The following is a 17,068-nucleotide window of genomic DNA, read 5'->3' on the forward strand; positions in this document are numbered from 1 at the left end:
GTATTGGTTAACTAACCAGAACCAGACAGTAGGCATAAATAGATCATTTCACATTGGCAAGAGTGTCACATGGATACAGCTTTAACACTTTATAATCCATATTAATGGCTTGAAGAGTTTATCGAACATATGCTAACGTTATTGATGACACAAAGACAGGCATGAAAATAAGCTTTGGAGATTACTTAAAGGTTTATCAAAGAGATAGATAGGTCTGGATAAATATTATGTGGGAAAATGTGAATTTGCCCATTTTGATAAGAATAAAAAAAGCAGCATTAATCAATGAGGAAAAACTGAACAGTTTGGCCCTGTATCTACAGGAGTTCAGAAGAATGAAAAGCAATCTTACTTAAATATATAAAATCATGGGAGCCTTGAGAACGCAGAGGCTGAAAAAACAGTTTCTACTCTGAAGAGACCAGACTGAGGGGACATGGTTTCTAAATAAGATGTCACCTATTTAAGATAAGAGTATTTTTTATCTCCAGAATAGTTGTGAATCTCTGGACCACACTTTGCCAGAGATCAATGGAGGCTGGGTTACTGACTGTGTTTGATGCAGAAATAGAAAATCCTTAACTCAAGGGAATCAAGAGTAGATAGGAAAGTGGAGTTGATGCCACAATTAGATCTGGTCATGATCAGGCCAAATGGCCTAATGTTGCTCCTAATTCATATGTTTGAATTCAAAGTTAATTTTTACCATGAAATAATCTGAATCCACACAATAAAAGCAAAGTTAAAATTCAAGATAAAAATTCTGAATTCAGAGGAAATTAATAGTCTGTAGTTACATTACGCACTAATATAAAAATGCTTAGGAGGGCCAGTTGAAGTGGTGTCTGTTATTTTAATAGAAATACTAATCAATTTAAAACCATTACCAAACACATAGGAAGTGAATTAATAATTAAATATTATTCAGTTATGCAGTTAAATCCCTCAGGGCCAGGGACCCAGGTTGAATTCAGGTGACCCAGGTGACTGTGCATGGGGTTTGCACATTCTCCCCGTGCCTGCATGATTTTCCTCCGGTGCTCTGGCTTCCACCCTCAGTCCAAAGATGTGCAGGTTAGGTGGACTGGAAATGCTAAATTGCTCATAGTGTTCAGGGATGTGCAGGCTAGGTGCATTAGTCAGGGGAAATGCAAGCTCACAGGGACTGGGTAGGGGGATGGGATGCTGTTCAGAGGGTCAGTATGGACTAGTTCGGCTGAATGGTCTGTTATCACACTGTACAGATTCTGCGGAAACAATTCTACAGGCAGCACAGTGGCTCAGTGGTTAGCACTGCTGCCTCACAGCACCAGGGACATGGGTAAGATTCCTGCCTCTGGCAACTGTCTATGTGGAGTTTGCACATTCTCCCCATGTCTGCGTGTGTTTCCTCCGGGTGCTCTGGTTTCCTCCCATAATCCAAAAAATGTGCATGTCAGGTGAACTGGCCATGCTAAATTGTCCATAGTGTTAGGTGCATTAGTCAGGGAATATAAGGTAGGGGAATGGGTTTGGGTGGGTTACTCTTCAGAGGGTCGGTGTGGACTTGTTGGGCCAAAGGGCCTGTTTCCATACTGTAGGGAATCTAATCTAATCTAAATGTAACCTTTCCATTTCGGTTTCTTAAATACAGATACATTTTTTCTAATAGTTGTTATTAAATCACAGATTTAATGCCATGAATGTGAAACTTTGTTTAACTGAATGAAAACTGTGAGCAGTATAAAGAAGAACCTAGGCCAGTGCCAAAAATCAGATAATAGATTCATGCATATGAGCATGTTATGGTGAGACAATGCAGGTAGATAGTGAATGGTGAGTTCAGCAGCTCACAAAATTCCTCAGTAAAAATAACGAGGGAGTACTCAATTCTACTGTTTTCAGTGCCCAAATAATACTACAGATGAATTAAGAGGGTGCTCAAGATCATGGAGGATTTCTATAGAGCATACAGCATAAAGAAAATAATTAGAAGATAATGAATAAAAGTAATTGCCAGAAAAACAGAGGCAAAATAAGGATTTTTAAAAAGTAGGGAATTAGGATCTGGAACACAATGCCTGAAACAAATTCAACTGTGTCTTTCAGGAAGGAATTGGATATACACATAGAAAGAAGTAGAGCAATCTAAGAAACTGAAAGAATAACGGAGTGGGAAAGAGATGGCATGGTATGTTAAATATGGTAGACTGCTCTGGAACTTTTGATCACATGCAATCCAGGTGACCTGGCAAATTGGATACACAATCTGCTTGATGGTAGGAAGCAGATGGTAATACTGGAAGGTTGGTTGGTTGCCTGACTGGAAGCCTGTGACTAGCGGAGTGCCTCACGAGTCGGTCCTGGGCCCGTTACGGTTTGTTACCTATATCAATGATTTGGATGAGAACCTGCACTGCATGATTAGTAAGTTTGCGGATGACACTAAAATAGATGGTATTGTGGACAGTGAGGAAGGTTAGCTGAAATTTCAGCAGGATCTTGATCAGCTGGGGTAGTGGGCTAGAAAATGGCAAATGGAGTTTAATATAGATAAATGTCAGGTCTTGCATTTTGTAAAGTCAAATCAAGATAGGAATTATATGGTGAATGGTAGGGCCTTAAGGAATGTATTGGAATAGAGGATCTTGGGAGTTCAGGTTCACAATTGCCTAAAAGTGGAGTCACAGGTAGACAGAGTAGTGAAGGGGGCTTTTGGCACACTGGCTTTCATCAGTCAGGACACTGAGTATAGAAGGTGGGAAGCTATGTTGCAGTTATACAGGATGTTGGTGAGGTGCACTTGGTGTATTATGTTCAGTTTTGGTCACCTTGCTGTAGGAAGGATGTTATTAAACTGGAAAGAGTGCAGAAGAAATTTACAAAGATGCTGCCAGGACTCCGGGGTCTGAGCTATAGGGAGAGGTTGGACAAGCTAACACTTTTTCCTTTACAGCTTATGAGACTGAGGGGAGATCTTATAGAAATGTATAAAATCATAAAAGGCATGGAGAGGGTGAATGCACTCAATCTTTTTCTAGAGTTGGGGAATTGAGGACTAGAAGACATGAGTTTAAGTTTGGAGAGGAAAGAATAAAAGGGAATCTAAGGGACAACTTTATTTAACACAGAGAGTGGTACACACATGGAATGAAGTGCCAGAGGAAGTGGTTGAGGCAGGTATATTTAAAAGGCATTTGGACAAATACATTGATAGGAAGGGATTAGAAGGCCAAGTACAGGTAAATGGGGTTAGTGTGGACAGACATTTTGGTCAACATGGACCAGTTTGGACCCAAGGGCCTGTCTCTGTGCTGTAGGACTCTACATCAAATGGTCTCCTTCCTTCTGTGTTATATGATTTTATCCTATTTTCTGGGATGTGGTAGAAGATAGGGAAAGTCTCTGTGACTGAGCTGAATTAAACTTAAATGTGTCAATTCTGCACGGCAGATCTGGCAATCTAACATACAAGGTAGAAAGATCCACAACACTTCCAATTCACTGTTGACAAGTGACCACCAGCTTGACTAATGGTGGGATCTGAAGAACAGATCTATCACTGATGGCTACATTCCTATTTCACTTAAGATCAGTTCCCTATCAGAAGCAGTTCAGGTAACCCAAATCTATTTTAAAAACATAAAATATGATTGTTGTTCTAAAAATGTACAATTTTAATGGGTTAAGCTCCAGCAGATCCTTGATCAGCGCACTTCAGTGTTCTTAAGTCTCAACTCTTAACTATGACCAATTCTGTAAGATAGGCTCAGGATCTCTCGGAATGAAGGTGTGCAAAATAGTTCAGACAAACATAAACTCATGGATTTCAAAGTAGTTTACTATCCTGATGTATAATGATGAGTTTTATCATATCTCAGTGAATCAAATTAAAAAAAAGATGTAGGCAATCTGCAAAATGCAATAAACTTTTATTATTGACAGTCAGCCAGTGTGTTTTTTTTAATTACTAATAAGTAACACAGCATGGCTAGAACCATAAAACTGCTTTATTAAACACGGCTAGTGGGAACTTACAATCTGAAAAAACTAAATTAAATGTCAGTGCCCTTCATTAGTGAAGGAATTCAACTAACTATTGACTTTAACTTAGTGTAAAGACTGCTTTCATAGCCATTTTATGATAAAACAGTGAGCAATGATAGAAAATTCAATCATTTAAGAACATGGCTGATCTCCCACAGAAAAGAGCTTGAGATCATAATGACATAGTCTGGTATCTCTTCGATTTCTGAAGTAGACATGCAGAGTCTGATTTCTGTCCCATGACAATTTACCTGCAGATTAAAAGGCTCATTCGTTAAGAGAATTTGCAATACAAAGAACTATTAAATTAACTAGTTTACTGTACCTGGCATGGGATGAAGTTCATTGGTGACTTCATCCTCTATATTATCTGAACTGCTGTCAGGAGACAAATGTGATTGCGCTGTCACTGCCTGGCCAGAATACAGTCCTCCAGTGGCTGATGTTGCCGTACTTGTTGTGATCTCATCCACCTGTTCCAATTCCAGTTGTTTAACAATTTCTTCAGCCTCTACTGCCTGACCTGGAGAGTCAGAACCTGATGTTCCTGTAAATATTCATAAATGTAAATCACATTACTTAATGAAAGGGTCATTCACCGAAGGGTCATTCATCATTGCCCTTTGAAATTATGCATATTCACCAAAGCATTGCAGCCAGAAGGGCTAAAGAAACAATATTAGAAAAACTATAGTTTGCTAATAGCACTTTTCCCTCCAGATCAGAAGTTTCATTTCATGATGGCAGAACATAATCAAGGCTTGACATTTCACTATGGAAGTCTGTCACATGCACTGTTCTTTGCAATAACTGATTCCATGACAGATTCAAAGAAGCTCAATTTTCCCAGCCATTTGAAAAAAATCCATCTTTGACATCTAAAAGTCAAGTTGGGTACTTATCCCTCAGTAGTTTACAGGATATTGCTACCTGTGAAGGTGACATCCTTGCTAACACAAGTCACAGCACTTTAAAGCACCTTTAAGACAACGTTAGAGAGGTAAGATAAAGCTTTTTATTATCCACAAAGACACAGTAACAAAGTCCAACAACAGAAAATATTTTCTGCCCACTCCCAACTTCGGCCTCCAATATTGTTCAACATGAGCTTGAGAAAGTAGACCTCGTCTTTTGATTTGGCACTTTAGCACGTTCCAGAGCCAACAATTAACTAAACAATTTCAGATTGTCATTCCAACTTTCTTTTTGCTTTCCTTGTATTCTCTGCTTTACTGTGTTTCTGGATGGCTTCCTCCAGACTTAAGTTTTGTTCCTTTCTTACCCCACAACACTCACTTCTGCCCTGCATTCACCCATATTGTCACATAAATTTCCCTCTTTATCTTATCAGCTTCCCTCAATCTTACCTTTACTAGCACCGCCACACCAGAAAACATATCACCCACCAATGATTTTGAATATTAAATTGTGAGCAGTTTGATAGATCAATTAAGGATGAAACATTTCTTCAGACAAGTTTATGATAATTGAAAATAAGTTGCAAAAGAATGAGAGAAAATGAAGAAACAATTCTTTATTCAGGTCCTGTTGCATACAAGACAGGCCAAATTGCCATCTTCAACACTGTATGATTTCAATACAGTAAATAATTAAGCATACCATATCAAATTCAGTCAAATAAATATGTGCTGTTTGTTGACATTAAAGTGGCCATAGTCCAATTGGACTACAGGACTCTCATTAGACAGAGAGAGAGATGACTGTGGTGGCTTAACCTGAGGGCTGCCACGCCTGAGGTGAAAGGAGAAGTTGAGGAAATGTGGGAAATCAACTTGTGCTGTTGGCACCATTCTGCAAACCAATGATCCAGCCAACTGAGCTAACCAATGTCTTTGCTGACCTTACCAAGGCATCTTAAAACAAAAATGCACAAACACACTACATTACATAATTTACATCAGTGGATAAAAATTTTACAAGTGCCCATCTGCTTTGGTCATAGGTATTTAATTTCATACTTTACCATTTTTGTTTGCTGGTGAGAAGAAACTGAAAACAGGAGAAAAGATGGTTCCCAGTAAGGCAGTTCGTGGAGGGCTGACCACATCATTAACAATCGGTAGTTTCCCATTTTGTTTACTGCTGTAGCCTATCGTCTCTAAAAAAAAATAAACAGACTTTAAAATTTGATGTGAACATTGTACAGAAGTAAATGATTAATGAAAGTGTAATGCTGCTTCAGTCTTCCACAAGTCAAAATAAAGTATATGTTTCAGGGTAGGGAGAGAGGAGGAAAGAAAGGTGGCATATTGTATAGTTTAAACTTGCACAATATTTTGTCATGTCCACAGCGGTCACTATTACTTCAGTGTAAGATTCGTTGTTCCATGCAAATCCATTTTACAACATATCTGGAGAAGCACAGAATTCTGTAAAACCAAAAGTTTTATTGGGCTATAGCAGCAATACAGATTTATATAGCATCTTTATCATAGTAAAATATCCCCTACAAATCATACAGTCAAATGCCTATCAAAGCCTTGTAACAACATTCAGCATCTTTCTAATCAGTCACATTGTTTGAGACTGAACTGATCGCACATTCTCCTAAAAAGCAGTTCTACAATGGCACCCAATCACAATGTCAGCACCCTGACAATGAACACTATCTAATGACTGCATCTGATGTACTTATAAATTAGTTAAATGCATACTGTCATTAATACATCTTAATTTAGTTCACATCTCCACTCGAAATGTCAGACTTTTGCTCGCTGTCTTTGCTCCAATCCTGCATAAATACTTAGCACCCACAACATTCACATGTGGCCCACCTGTCTGTGTCAGATCCCAACTTTCTCAAACTATCACCCACTCCAATGTGGCTTAGCCTCAGAAACAGAGCACTGAAGAGCTAGGCTGCATGCTGTCTGACTGGCTTAAATTTTCAAACAGAAATCTCAGCAATATCTGCAGGGAAGGATGTAGAGAATTCTTAATACCATGGCTCAACCATCCCCAGACTTTTGGTCGACACAACAGCAAGCACTGAAAATGGTAGGTAACTATCCCTACATCCAAAATTCATTACCTAATTGTGACAGATGCCACACAGGGGATAAATTACTTGTCTGACCTGGTATATGGAATAATGCATTATTTGGCAGTTTGTATATGTGGAATAATCACAATGAAAGCTGATCCATCACTAAGAGTTATGCACGAAAAGCAAAGAGAATTGGTGACACAGCAAAGGAAAGGTGTAAGGCACAGTAAAGCAGAGAGGAAAAACCAGGAAGGCTTATGGTGAAGGGTAGAGGAAGAGTGAAATCTTATATAAACAGGGTAAAAAGAATGGAGATGAAAGAGGGAAGACGTATTTTTATCTTTAGTCATGAGAAATGCTAAAGGATGCCAACCAGTTTTACATACCACGGATTTAACTTTACAGAATAATCAAGGGAAGGTACACAATACTCACTGAGGAATAAGAAAACTATGAATGGTCCATTTTTAAAAAATCACCATAAAATGTTTAAAATGGAATCAGAGACCCTGAATTCGTTTGAATTTATGAACCAAATTGAAAGCTTTCCAACTAAAACACTTCTTACCCTCATTATTTTGAGAGGAAAACATAAATCAGGAATTGTCTCTAAGATTTCTCCTATTCACATTGCATCAAATGAGAGAAAACACAGAAACCTCCAAAAACTATGGAAAATCTGTTGGATTTAGATCGATATTGCTCAAATTTATTTTTTCATGTATTCACTCACAGGATGTGGGCACTGCTGACAAGGCCAGCATTTACTGCCCATCCTTAATTGCCCTTGAGAAGGTGTTGGTGAGCTGCCTTCTTGATCTGCTGCAGTCCATGTGGTAACAGCCTATGTAGTCCAATTGGGTACAAGCTTGCTTACAACGCATATAGCTCACTTTTAACAGCACCTTAAGCATCACTGAAATGAAAGAGAAAATATTTACACAGAACAAACTTGCTCGAGTAAAATATCCAGCAAAGTTAAGTTCCAAGGCTGGTGGATTTATAAACAAGAATTGGAATCAAATACTCTACACTGCTCTTTATATTCAGCATGAAGGGTAGGAAAACCTTTTTACTGATCGGACTACTTTGGTTTTGGGGCCGTTATTCACAGTGGTGAGTTATCATGCAAATTATCTGAATGCTTATTCCTTCAAAGTTTGTGAGAAGATTTGTTGCTCGGGTGCTCGTTGTTGTGGTTCTGTTCGCCGAGCTGGGAATTTGTGTTGCAGACATTTCGTCCCCTGTCTAGGAGACATCCTCAGTGCTTGGGAGCCTCCTGTGAAGCGCTTCTGTGATCTTTCCTCCGGCATTTGTAGTGGTTTGAATCTGCCGCTTCCGGTTGTCAGTTCCAGCTGTCCTGATCAGCAGATCCAGACACTCTATACAATCAACACAGGAATTCTTGGATATCATCAGAAATATACACATAGACAAGGAAGAAACCATGGTCTCATTCGATGTAACGGCACTGTTCACCTCTATCGACAAAACCCTAGCCAGAGAAACAATAGCCAACCTGCTGGACATACAGACAGACAACAGGACATTGAACCTATCAACAAAGACGGCATACTCAAACTACTGGACCTGTGCCTCACAACACACTTCACATTCAACAACCAAATATATGAACAAATCAGCGGCACCCATGGACTCACCCATCTCTGGACTCATAACAGAAGCGGTAATGCAAAGATTAGAACAAACAGTCTTACCACAAATTCAACCCAAACTCTGGGTCAGATATGTGGATGACACCTTTGTAATCATTAAAAACACAGAAATAGAGAACACACACCGGATCATCAACACCACACTCACAGGAATCCAATTTACTCAAGAGGAAGAAAAGGACAACCAACTCCCATTCCTAGACGTGATGGTACAGAGAACACCTAACGGAGAATTCACCACAAAGGTTTACAGGAAAGCCACACACACAGACCAAGTCCTGAACTACGAAAGCAACCACCCCAACACACACAAAAGAAGTTGCATCAAGACACTATTCAAAAGGGCCACAAAACACTGCAGTACACCAGAACTGCAAAAAGCGGAAGAAGTACAACTATACAATGTATTTGCCAAAAACGGATACCTGCGCAATTTCATCAACAGATGCTTAAGAAAAAGACAACGGAACGAGGACATGCCGCAACCCAAAGGACTAGCCACATTACCATACATCAAGAGCATTTCCGAACTGACAGCCAGACTACTGCGACCACTAGGACTCATAACAGCACACAAACCAACAGCCACTCTCAGACAACAACTCACTAGAACGAAGGACCTGATACCCAGCATGAGCAAAACCAATGTAGTGTACAAAATCCCATGCAAGGACTGCACAAAACACTACATAGGACAAACAGGAAGACAGCTAACGATCTGCATCCATGAACACCAACTAGCCACGAAACGACACGACCAGCTATCCTTAGTAGCCACACATGCAGATGACAAGCAACATGACTAGGACAACACTAGGACAATCCAAACAGAGAACAGCCAGGGAATTCCTAGAGGCATGGCACTCATCCACAGATTCAATCAATAAGCACATTGGCCTGGACCCAATATACCGACCACTGCAACGGACAGCTGGAACTGACAACCGGAAGTGGCAGATTCAAACCACTACAAATGCCGGAGGAAAGATCACAGAAGTGCTTCACAGGAGGCTCCCAAGCACTGAGGATGTCACAGAGGCAGGGGACAAAACGTATGCAACACAAATTCTCGGCTCGGCAAACAGAACCACAAAACTTATTCCTTCATTTCTCAGAGGTCAGCCTTAGTTTCAAATCCTGTTCAAAATATATTGACTCATTGAAAACATCCAGCCCTCTTAGCATCTCTTAATAAAGCAGGATTTATAATTGAAAATTCTGTATAGTGTGTTTTTATTTCTTGGAAAGTAGTAGGTTGTTTGCTCAGGAAAGTAAAGTGATCTCTTAATGAAAATGTCACAATAAGGCAGGTACCTGAAGCAGGAGAACATGACAGCACAATCCTGTTATGTCTAAGCCAACATATGACCTGATTAAACATTCTGGTTTCATACATGTTGCAGGTACCATTACATTTTTTCCACTTTTTGTCAATTATCCCAACTACTGCTGAAGCTACTAAATTACACTGATTGCATAATCTACAGAACATATAACATGCACAACAAATATATATTCCGAAACTACAAATTTAAAGGGTATTTTTGCTTAATTCCTCCCTTAAGGGTTCATTTGAGGTCATGCTCAGCAAGTATTCATTTAAATTACTTGGAAATTTTCCCAAGTGCATGCAATTCAAGTATTGTACATCTTCTCTCAACCTCATTCTTAAGAAAGAGAGTTTGATTATCTAGCTCCAAGTGCAGTAAAACATTTACACATCTTTCACTGTAGGGGGCTCAAGAGGCTGATATTGCCTTATTGGACTCTACATTAATTTTCTCAGACTATCTGACCTTCCACTAGTTTTAACTTATAAATGGATTTGCTGTCAATTGCCTTGATTTAAGCTGTGCAAATTAGTCCCATCAGATGCCATTTGTTCAAGGTATTGGCACAGTTCTTTAGATGCTTCAAAACAATCTTTTCTGATTGCTATACAATATTAAAGTGCCTCCCAAAAACATATATCACAGAATAGGGAGCAAATGCATCACACTCAAATGTAACGTGGTAAGTTTAACAGGGAACATATAGTAATTAAAATGCAAAATGGGTGCGACTTTGAGAGAGAAGATCTTCTGAAGTTAGAAATAAATTCTATTTTTGGAACAGTAAAAAACTTTCTACTAAGGTGAGCTTTACAGATACCCAGTATTACAATGACACAGGAGCTCCACAATTTTGAAGTTGAATGCTTAAAGTGAGAAGTGTTTCATTTTTCATTTTAATGAGAACAAATCAAATAGAATGAAAAAGAATATAAGTAAAATAATAAAAATTGAAAAGGTTATAACTTCAAATATGTTAAAAATGCAACAGCTTCCACCAATAGAAATTCTCCTAATCAATGTCTACTTCCTTTAAAAGAGATGATTTGTCAAGATGCTGTTTCAATTTCCAAAGATGATGTCATTGTTATTAATGAATCCAAGAGGAGATCCAGGAGAAATTTCTTTACCCAGAGAATAGTTAAAATATAGAACTCGCTACCACAAGGCGTAGTTTTGGCAAATAGCATATAAATGTTTAAGGGATGATCATGCAGATGGAAGAAATAGAGCAATATATTGATAGGTTTAGAAAAGACTTGCGTAGAATCTAAAAACTGACATGCTCCCTTGGGACCACATGACCAGCTTCTGTGCTAGAAATATTTAGGAATACCTTTAACTTCGTAAATCATTCTTCAGTGTATCATGCAGAAGGATGGCTCTCAAATGGCATCTGAAATTAATGTACACATTTCAAAATGGTACATTAATGAGGTTTTAAGATTACAATGCTTTGGGAATGTGTCTTTAACTGAAGGTAGAATGCAAAGACCCATGTGGCTTGTTTTGAAGCCTGTCTTACAATAAACTTAGGTGGCTTGATAATTAGAAATTAAAGGAGACTCAGACTGTTTTACTGGATGGAAAATACAAGACAGATGGAGACAATGGCACGTGGTTCATGCTGCCACAGAGATAGGCTTTGAAATGGGAAGGGATTCTAAGATATCTTTGAAACCTCAAACAATGAGAGAGACTGCAGTTATAAGCAGCAAACCATTTCTAGTCACCATCCAGTATTGCAGATGCTAGCTCGTGCTTGAACAGACCAAATTCACGAAGCATTGAAACAAGGCTTAAAAAATTCTCTGGACTTTGAAAAAGAAAATCTGCAACAAAATAAAACTTCATTGTGAAAGATAGTTCTGAGATTAAAAACATTCAAGCTGAGGTTTAAGAAGAACAGAAAGAACTGTTGGGTGCTAAAAAAATGAGTTTGTTTCCAGAATTGAATACCTCCTTAGAAGGAGAGTATAAAATATGCATACAAAGTACGTTTTTGCTTTTGGTAAGTAAGTTTGTGACTTAAGGCAGAAGTTGCCTACAAATAGTTTTTTGTTACAGTAAAAGTCTTAAAACATGAAATCTTACCATGTAACCGTTTCAAGTAGCAACTGTAAGATTTTCTTCTTAAAAGTTCAGTCTCTAAGGAGATTGCTATACAACAAATGACAGAAATTGTCTCCACTGACCTCCATTCACCTGACTTTTCCGCCTTACTCTGGAGATTGGTTTGTTGGGTTTTGGGCCAGTATGAGGTGTTGATGTGATCATATTATCATCTAGGTCACAATCAAGTCTACATTTTTTTTTCGGAGGATTCTCTGCTTCTGCCTGTGGATTGGACATCAAAATAACGTTTGAATATACGTTCATTCTAGTGTCTTGACACTTTATTCAAAACGCACTTCTCACATGAACACACTGGCTCCTTTGTTAAGTATAAAGCAACTGCAAAATCATACCATTCTTATGGTATTCAAAGAGTGTCAAATTCCCCAACTTCTGGACACTTCATTATATTTGCTCTGAATAATTAAGATTTTAAACTATTCCATACTCTCCCTTAGGCCAACATGTATTCTTCGAGATATTTTCTGGATTTCTAAGCCATCTCCAACAGAATGGCAACTCATGGCCAGAGAATGATATATTTTTGAGACTATGGGCAGCATGATGGCTCAATGGGGAGGGGGGGGGGGGGGTCTGGGTAAGATTCTGCTCAGTGTCAGTGTGGACTTGTTGGGCCAACTGGCCTATATCAACACTGGGGAGAATACAATGACAGTGATTATCTTTCCCTCTCCTACAACAGCAGGAAAGTGAGGGAGGAATCTAGTTTTTCTGCAAAAGCAAAGTTTTATTCAACAGAACTGTAACAGGACAATAAGTATCAATGTGCCTTTATTAAACATTGCAGTTTTATGCAAACTTTTAAGTAGTTATATGCACACTGAAATGTACAGCATTAACAGAAACATTAATACAGCATTTCATTTTATTAAATTGATTAAATCCTTCATCTCAACAATCCAATAAAGCATTCATATATAAAACCTAATTAAAAAAGTATTGATTAAATTCCAAGTTTTGAATCAAAGTATTAAGTAGGTCAAATGGCTGTTATAGAATCCCAGGTTCCAGTCACACCTGTTCCTGAGGTGTGTCATAATGTGTCGGAACAGGCTGACTAAATATAGCTATAAGCTGGTCAATACCAGAAGGTACTTGGATCAAAGATTTCATTGCTTTATGCTTCATTGTTCCTTTAAGACTTTAATGCCAATTTATAAAACCGTTCTCCAAATAAATCGTTTCTAATAAGAGGCTTTTAAAAATGACAATCTCAGTTCCAGTTAGTTTGTGCAATGCTCAACTTTAATCACAATCCTGCAAGAGAAATGTGTTACGTAATGCTGTCCAAACAAGAAATTCATGACATCCAACAAATTTTAATCAATGGCTTTTTGCTTTAGAATTGCAATATTACTAGGCAATCAAAGTCTAGTTTCTGGAACTAACTTTTCATTCTATCATAAACCAAATTCTCCATGCAGCATGCAATATAATCACTTTGCATCATAACATTATTCGTACATCTTAGAGCATCGTATAACAATCATCAAATTCATGTTATTCTTAAATCAAAGTAATATCTTTACTGTTCTTAATGGAAAACTTCACTTTAGCTTGCATTAACTTCCCGTCAATACAACAGCCAAACAACAGAGACATAAAAATATAAAAAAAGGAGCAAGAATAGGCCATTTGACCATCACTATTATTGAACATGCCCAAAGCTGAGTTTCTATCTCAGCGCTATATTTCCTATATTTCTGCTACAAACCAGCTTATTCCTTGCAGACAGATAAATAATGAATCATGAGGTGTAGTGGGAGTCAAAATGAGGAGAATAATACCTCAAATTTCTCGATCTGTAAAGCTATCAGGAACTCTTAAAATGAGATTTTACATAAATCACATTATCCAGGCATTAATTCTGACTCTCCCCAGTTTGAGTCAAAAAGTGTGGTGCTGGAATAGCACAGCCGGTCAGGCAGCATCAAAGGAGTAGCAGAGTCAATGTTTCGAGCATAAGCCCTTCATCAGCTCCTCGGATGCTGCCTGACTGGCTATGCCTTTCTAGCACCACACTTTTTGACTCTGATCTCCAGCATCTGCTGCCCTCACTTTCTCCCATTTGAGCTGGGTACATGGCATATAATAATGGTCATCAGTTGGTTGAATTCTTTTTTTCTATTCACCTTAAGATAGCAGATAGTACCTACTCGGCAAGTACCAATGACAGACCATAGTTTAGGGTGAGCTTTCTTCTTTTGAGACTTGGGAGCAAATGCAATTCAGACAATGAGATACAATATTTTTTAAAACTCCAACCTGGTTACTAGTGGATCAGAAACTACAGTTCAAAATATCAGTTAATTGGTAATATTTTGGAAAGACCTTCATAAAAATCACTTAACATTTGGTATAGAAAGAGGAAATATTCAATTTCTTTTTTTGTCAGAAGAAGCATTTTTGACTGGGTCAGAAAAGCACTGGGCACCACTGACCCTCAGAAGCCAAACTGAAAGGTTTCCAATCCTTAAAGCCAAAACCGTTCATATTGCAGTAAACATGTTAAGTAACAAAAAGCAAATTTATTATGGTTTTGGCTAAGTGTCCGAATGAATGACAGAGCACCTTGACACTGTAATGCAACGGCAAAGCATACAACAATTAAGGATAAGAAAAAGCAAACTTATTTCCTTCCAAAGCACTAGGAAGTTTTCCCAAACTCTGATGTTTAAAGCGTAGGAGACTGTTCGGCCTAATGTGTCCATATTGGTTGACAAAGATCATATTGCACTAAAAATAAAACAAATGTAGATAATCTCCAGTTTATTTAATCTCCAGACAGGGGCAAATAACCAGGTTAAAATCATCAGGAACAGAAGAGCACTAAAGATCATGCAGCAAAGACAAATGAATACAGAACTAGTACATCTCAAGCTACATGTATCTTAATGTCCTTGCCATTCTTTTCCTCCTCTGATTTCTTTCTTACACTCTGAATGTCTGCAGAGCTCCAGTGTAAAGTGTGGTTAATTTCAGTTATGTCAGTCTGTTTACAAAACAGAATTCTGATATTCAGTAACAACTCCCACAGCTATTTGATTACCATACCTTTGTAGCAGTTCCTCGAATAAGTCTTTTAATTGATGAGAGCAAACCAGTTTCCTTTTTCTGTGGTTTTGCCCCCATAATAGGTATTGAATCATCTACCTCTGAGCGCTTGCGTTTCTTGTCTGGTCGTGATGCATGGACAGGGTTGGTTTGCTGAGAAGGCTTTCGCATTCTCAGCCTCATTCTTAAAAGGTGTCACATGAACAACTGCAGGAATAGGAAAACAAACTTAATTGTCAATCAATACAAAAAATACAAAAGTAACCAGTTGACCATCCCATGTAAAAATCAGCATGGAACCTGTGAACATTAAGTTAGAACTATCGAAATGGACCATTAAAATCATTCTTGCCCCCTACACTAAACTCATGCAGGCAAGAAGCCAAAGGAGAATCTCTTGATATTCTTAAACATAAGAGTACAGCTCACTTTTAAGATTTTATTTTGCTTAAAAATAGACTTGATGTACAACTAGATTTCAGCTGCTGGAAGTCTGATTCTGCAGTTCTCTTTTCAGCCCAAAGGGCTGAAACACGTTTGTTTCTTCATCTAAAGAGAACTCTACAGTACATTCAAATGATGAAACAGCTGGACCAGATTTTTTGTATACTAAAATAGGTACAGTGGACTTATGAGAATTGGTTAATACATCAAACAAAATCTGGTTTCACTTTATGCCAATTTTTTTAACATGATTAACACTATCATTAAAGTTAGCAACCTATCAAAATCATTACATCTTTAATCCTTTTCTAGTTTGCAACTAGAGTCACAGAACAAGAATTTAATAGAGAGGGTGCACTGGTGTAACAGCCAAAATAAATCACTCCCAAAAACAACACACAACTATTTCCCCAATAAAATAAAACCACATGACTCCATTAACAAAGTACACTATTTAAATAAAGGGCACAAAAATAATGTACAGATCAGCTACAAAATATTCAACAATAAATTCATCGTGACATATTGAAAATATATAAGGCAAGTGATTGAATACAAGAGGGTGCTGAAAATTAAGTTCCTGAAAATAAGTGGCAGAGTGGGGTCACCAGCGGAGCTGAGATGCATTAGGAAACAACATTTTGGTAATTACAGCAGTCAAATTGCATATTGATCATGTGCAAATCAAAGCAGGTCCTTTTTCTGTATTGAAGACTTATTTTGCACGTTAGAGACTAGCCCTTACAGTTGGAGTACTATATAACTTTCAACTTGTCAAATACATGACCCATTTCCATCACCATTGCAAAAAATATTGTTTCATTAAATGTCCAATTTTTTGAGACTATTAATCATCCTTGTTCAAGTTTCCTTTCTCCCATTTCATTATCATACAAGCTGGAGCCACAGATAAGCTAAACAAAAATTGGGAAGATGGTAGTGTTCTGCAACTTCCACCAAGGCCATTCAACTCCTGGTGTCAATGCAGCTTCTGCCCAAACACAGACAACAAGCCGAATGACAGAGGTAAAATACTACTGTCCACCATCAGGGCAGCCTTTGAAGGGAGTATGGCATGAAGAAACACTAGAGAAATTGAAGTACGGGGAATTGGGGGAATTCTACCAAGCAAAGAAAAATAGCTGTGTCTTTTAGAGGGTAGGAGTTCCTCAAGGATAGTGTGCTCGGCTCAAACATCTTCAGCTGCTTCAATGACCATCCCTCCAACAGAAGATCAGAAGTGGGGATGTTCACGAATGATTGCACAACATCCAACACCATCTGCGACTTCGCAGATACTGAAATAGCCCCTTCCTATATACACCAAGACCTGGACAATATTTGGGCTTGAGTTCCTAAGCAGCAAGTAAGGTATATAAGTGCCAATAACCAGC

The 17,068-nt window shown here is 38.2% G+C and overlaps 1 protein-coding gene across 6 annotated transcripts in view; it reads right to left on the reverse strand.

Annotated features, from left to right (window-relative positions):
- The window catches only part of LOC140469081 (CTD small phosphatase-like protein 2), a 92,700-nt gene that overhangs the window by 30,043 nt on the left and 45,589 nt on the right, over positions 1 to 17,068 (reverse strand). For all 6 annotated transcript variants that reach the window (XM_072565338.1, XM_072565341.1, XM_072565342.1 and 3 more), the window contains 4 exons: positions 15,231 to 15,437; positions 12,236 to 12,377; positions 6,011 to 6,145; positions 4,352 to 4,573 (listed from right to left, as the gene is read on the reverse strand). In XM_072565338.1, coding sequence (XP_072421439.1) covers positions 4,352 to 4,573; positions 6,011 to 6,145; positions 12,236 to 12,377; positions 15,231 to 15,413 — 682 coding nt within the window. In that variant the 5' untranslated portion in view covers positions 15,414 to 15,437. The remainder of the gene's footprint in view (positions 1 to 4,351; positions 4,574 to 6,010; positions 6,146 to 12,235; positions 12,378 to 15,230; positions 15,438 to 17,068) is intronic.

This window comes from Chiloscyllium punctatum, chromosome 48, assembly GCF_047496795.1.
Source record: "Chiloscyllium punctatum isolate Juve2018m chromosome 48, sChiPun1.3, whole genome shotgun sequence".
Lineage (NCBI taxonomy): Eukaryota > Metazoa > Chordata > Chondrichthyes > Orectolobiformes > Hemiscylliidae > Chiloscyllium > Chiloscyllium punctatum.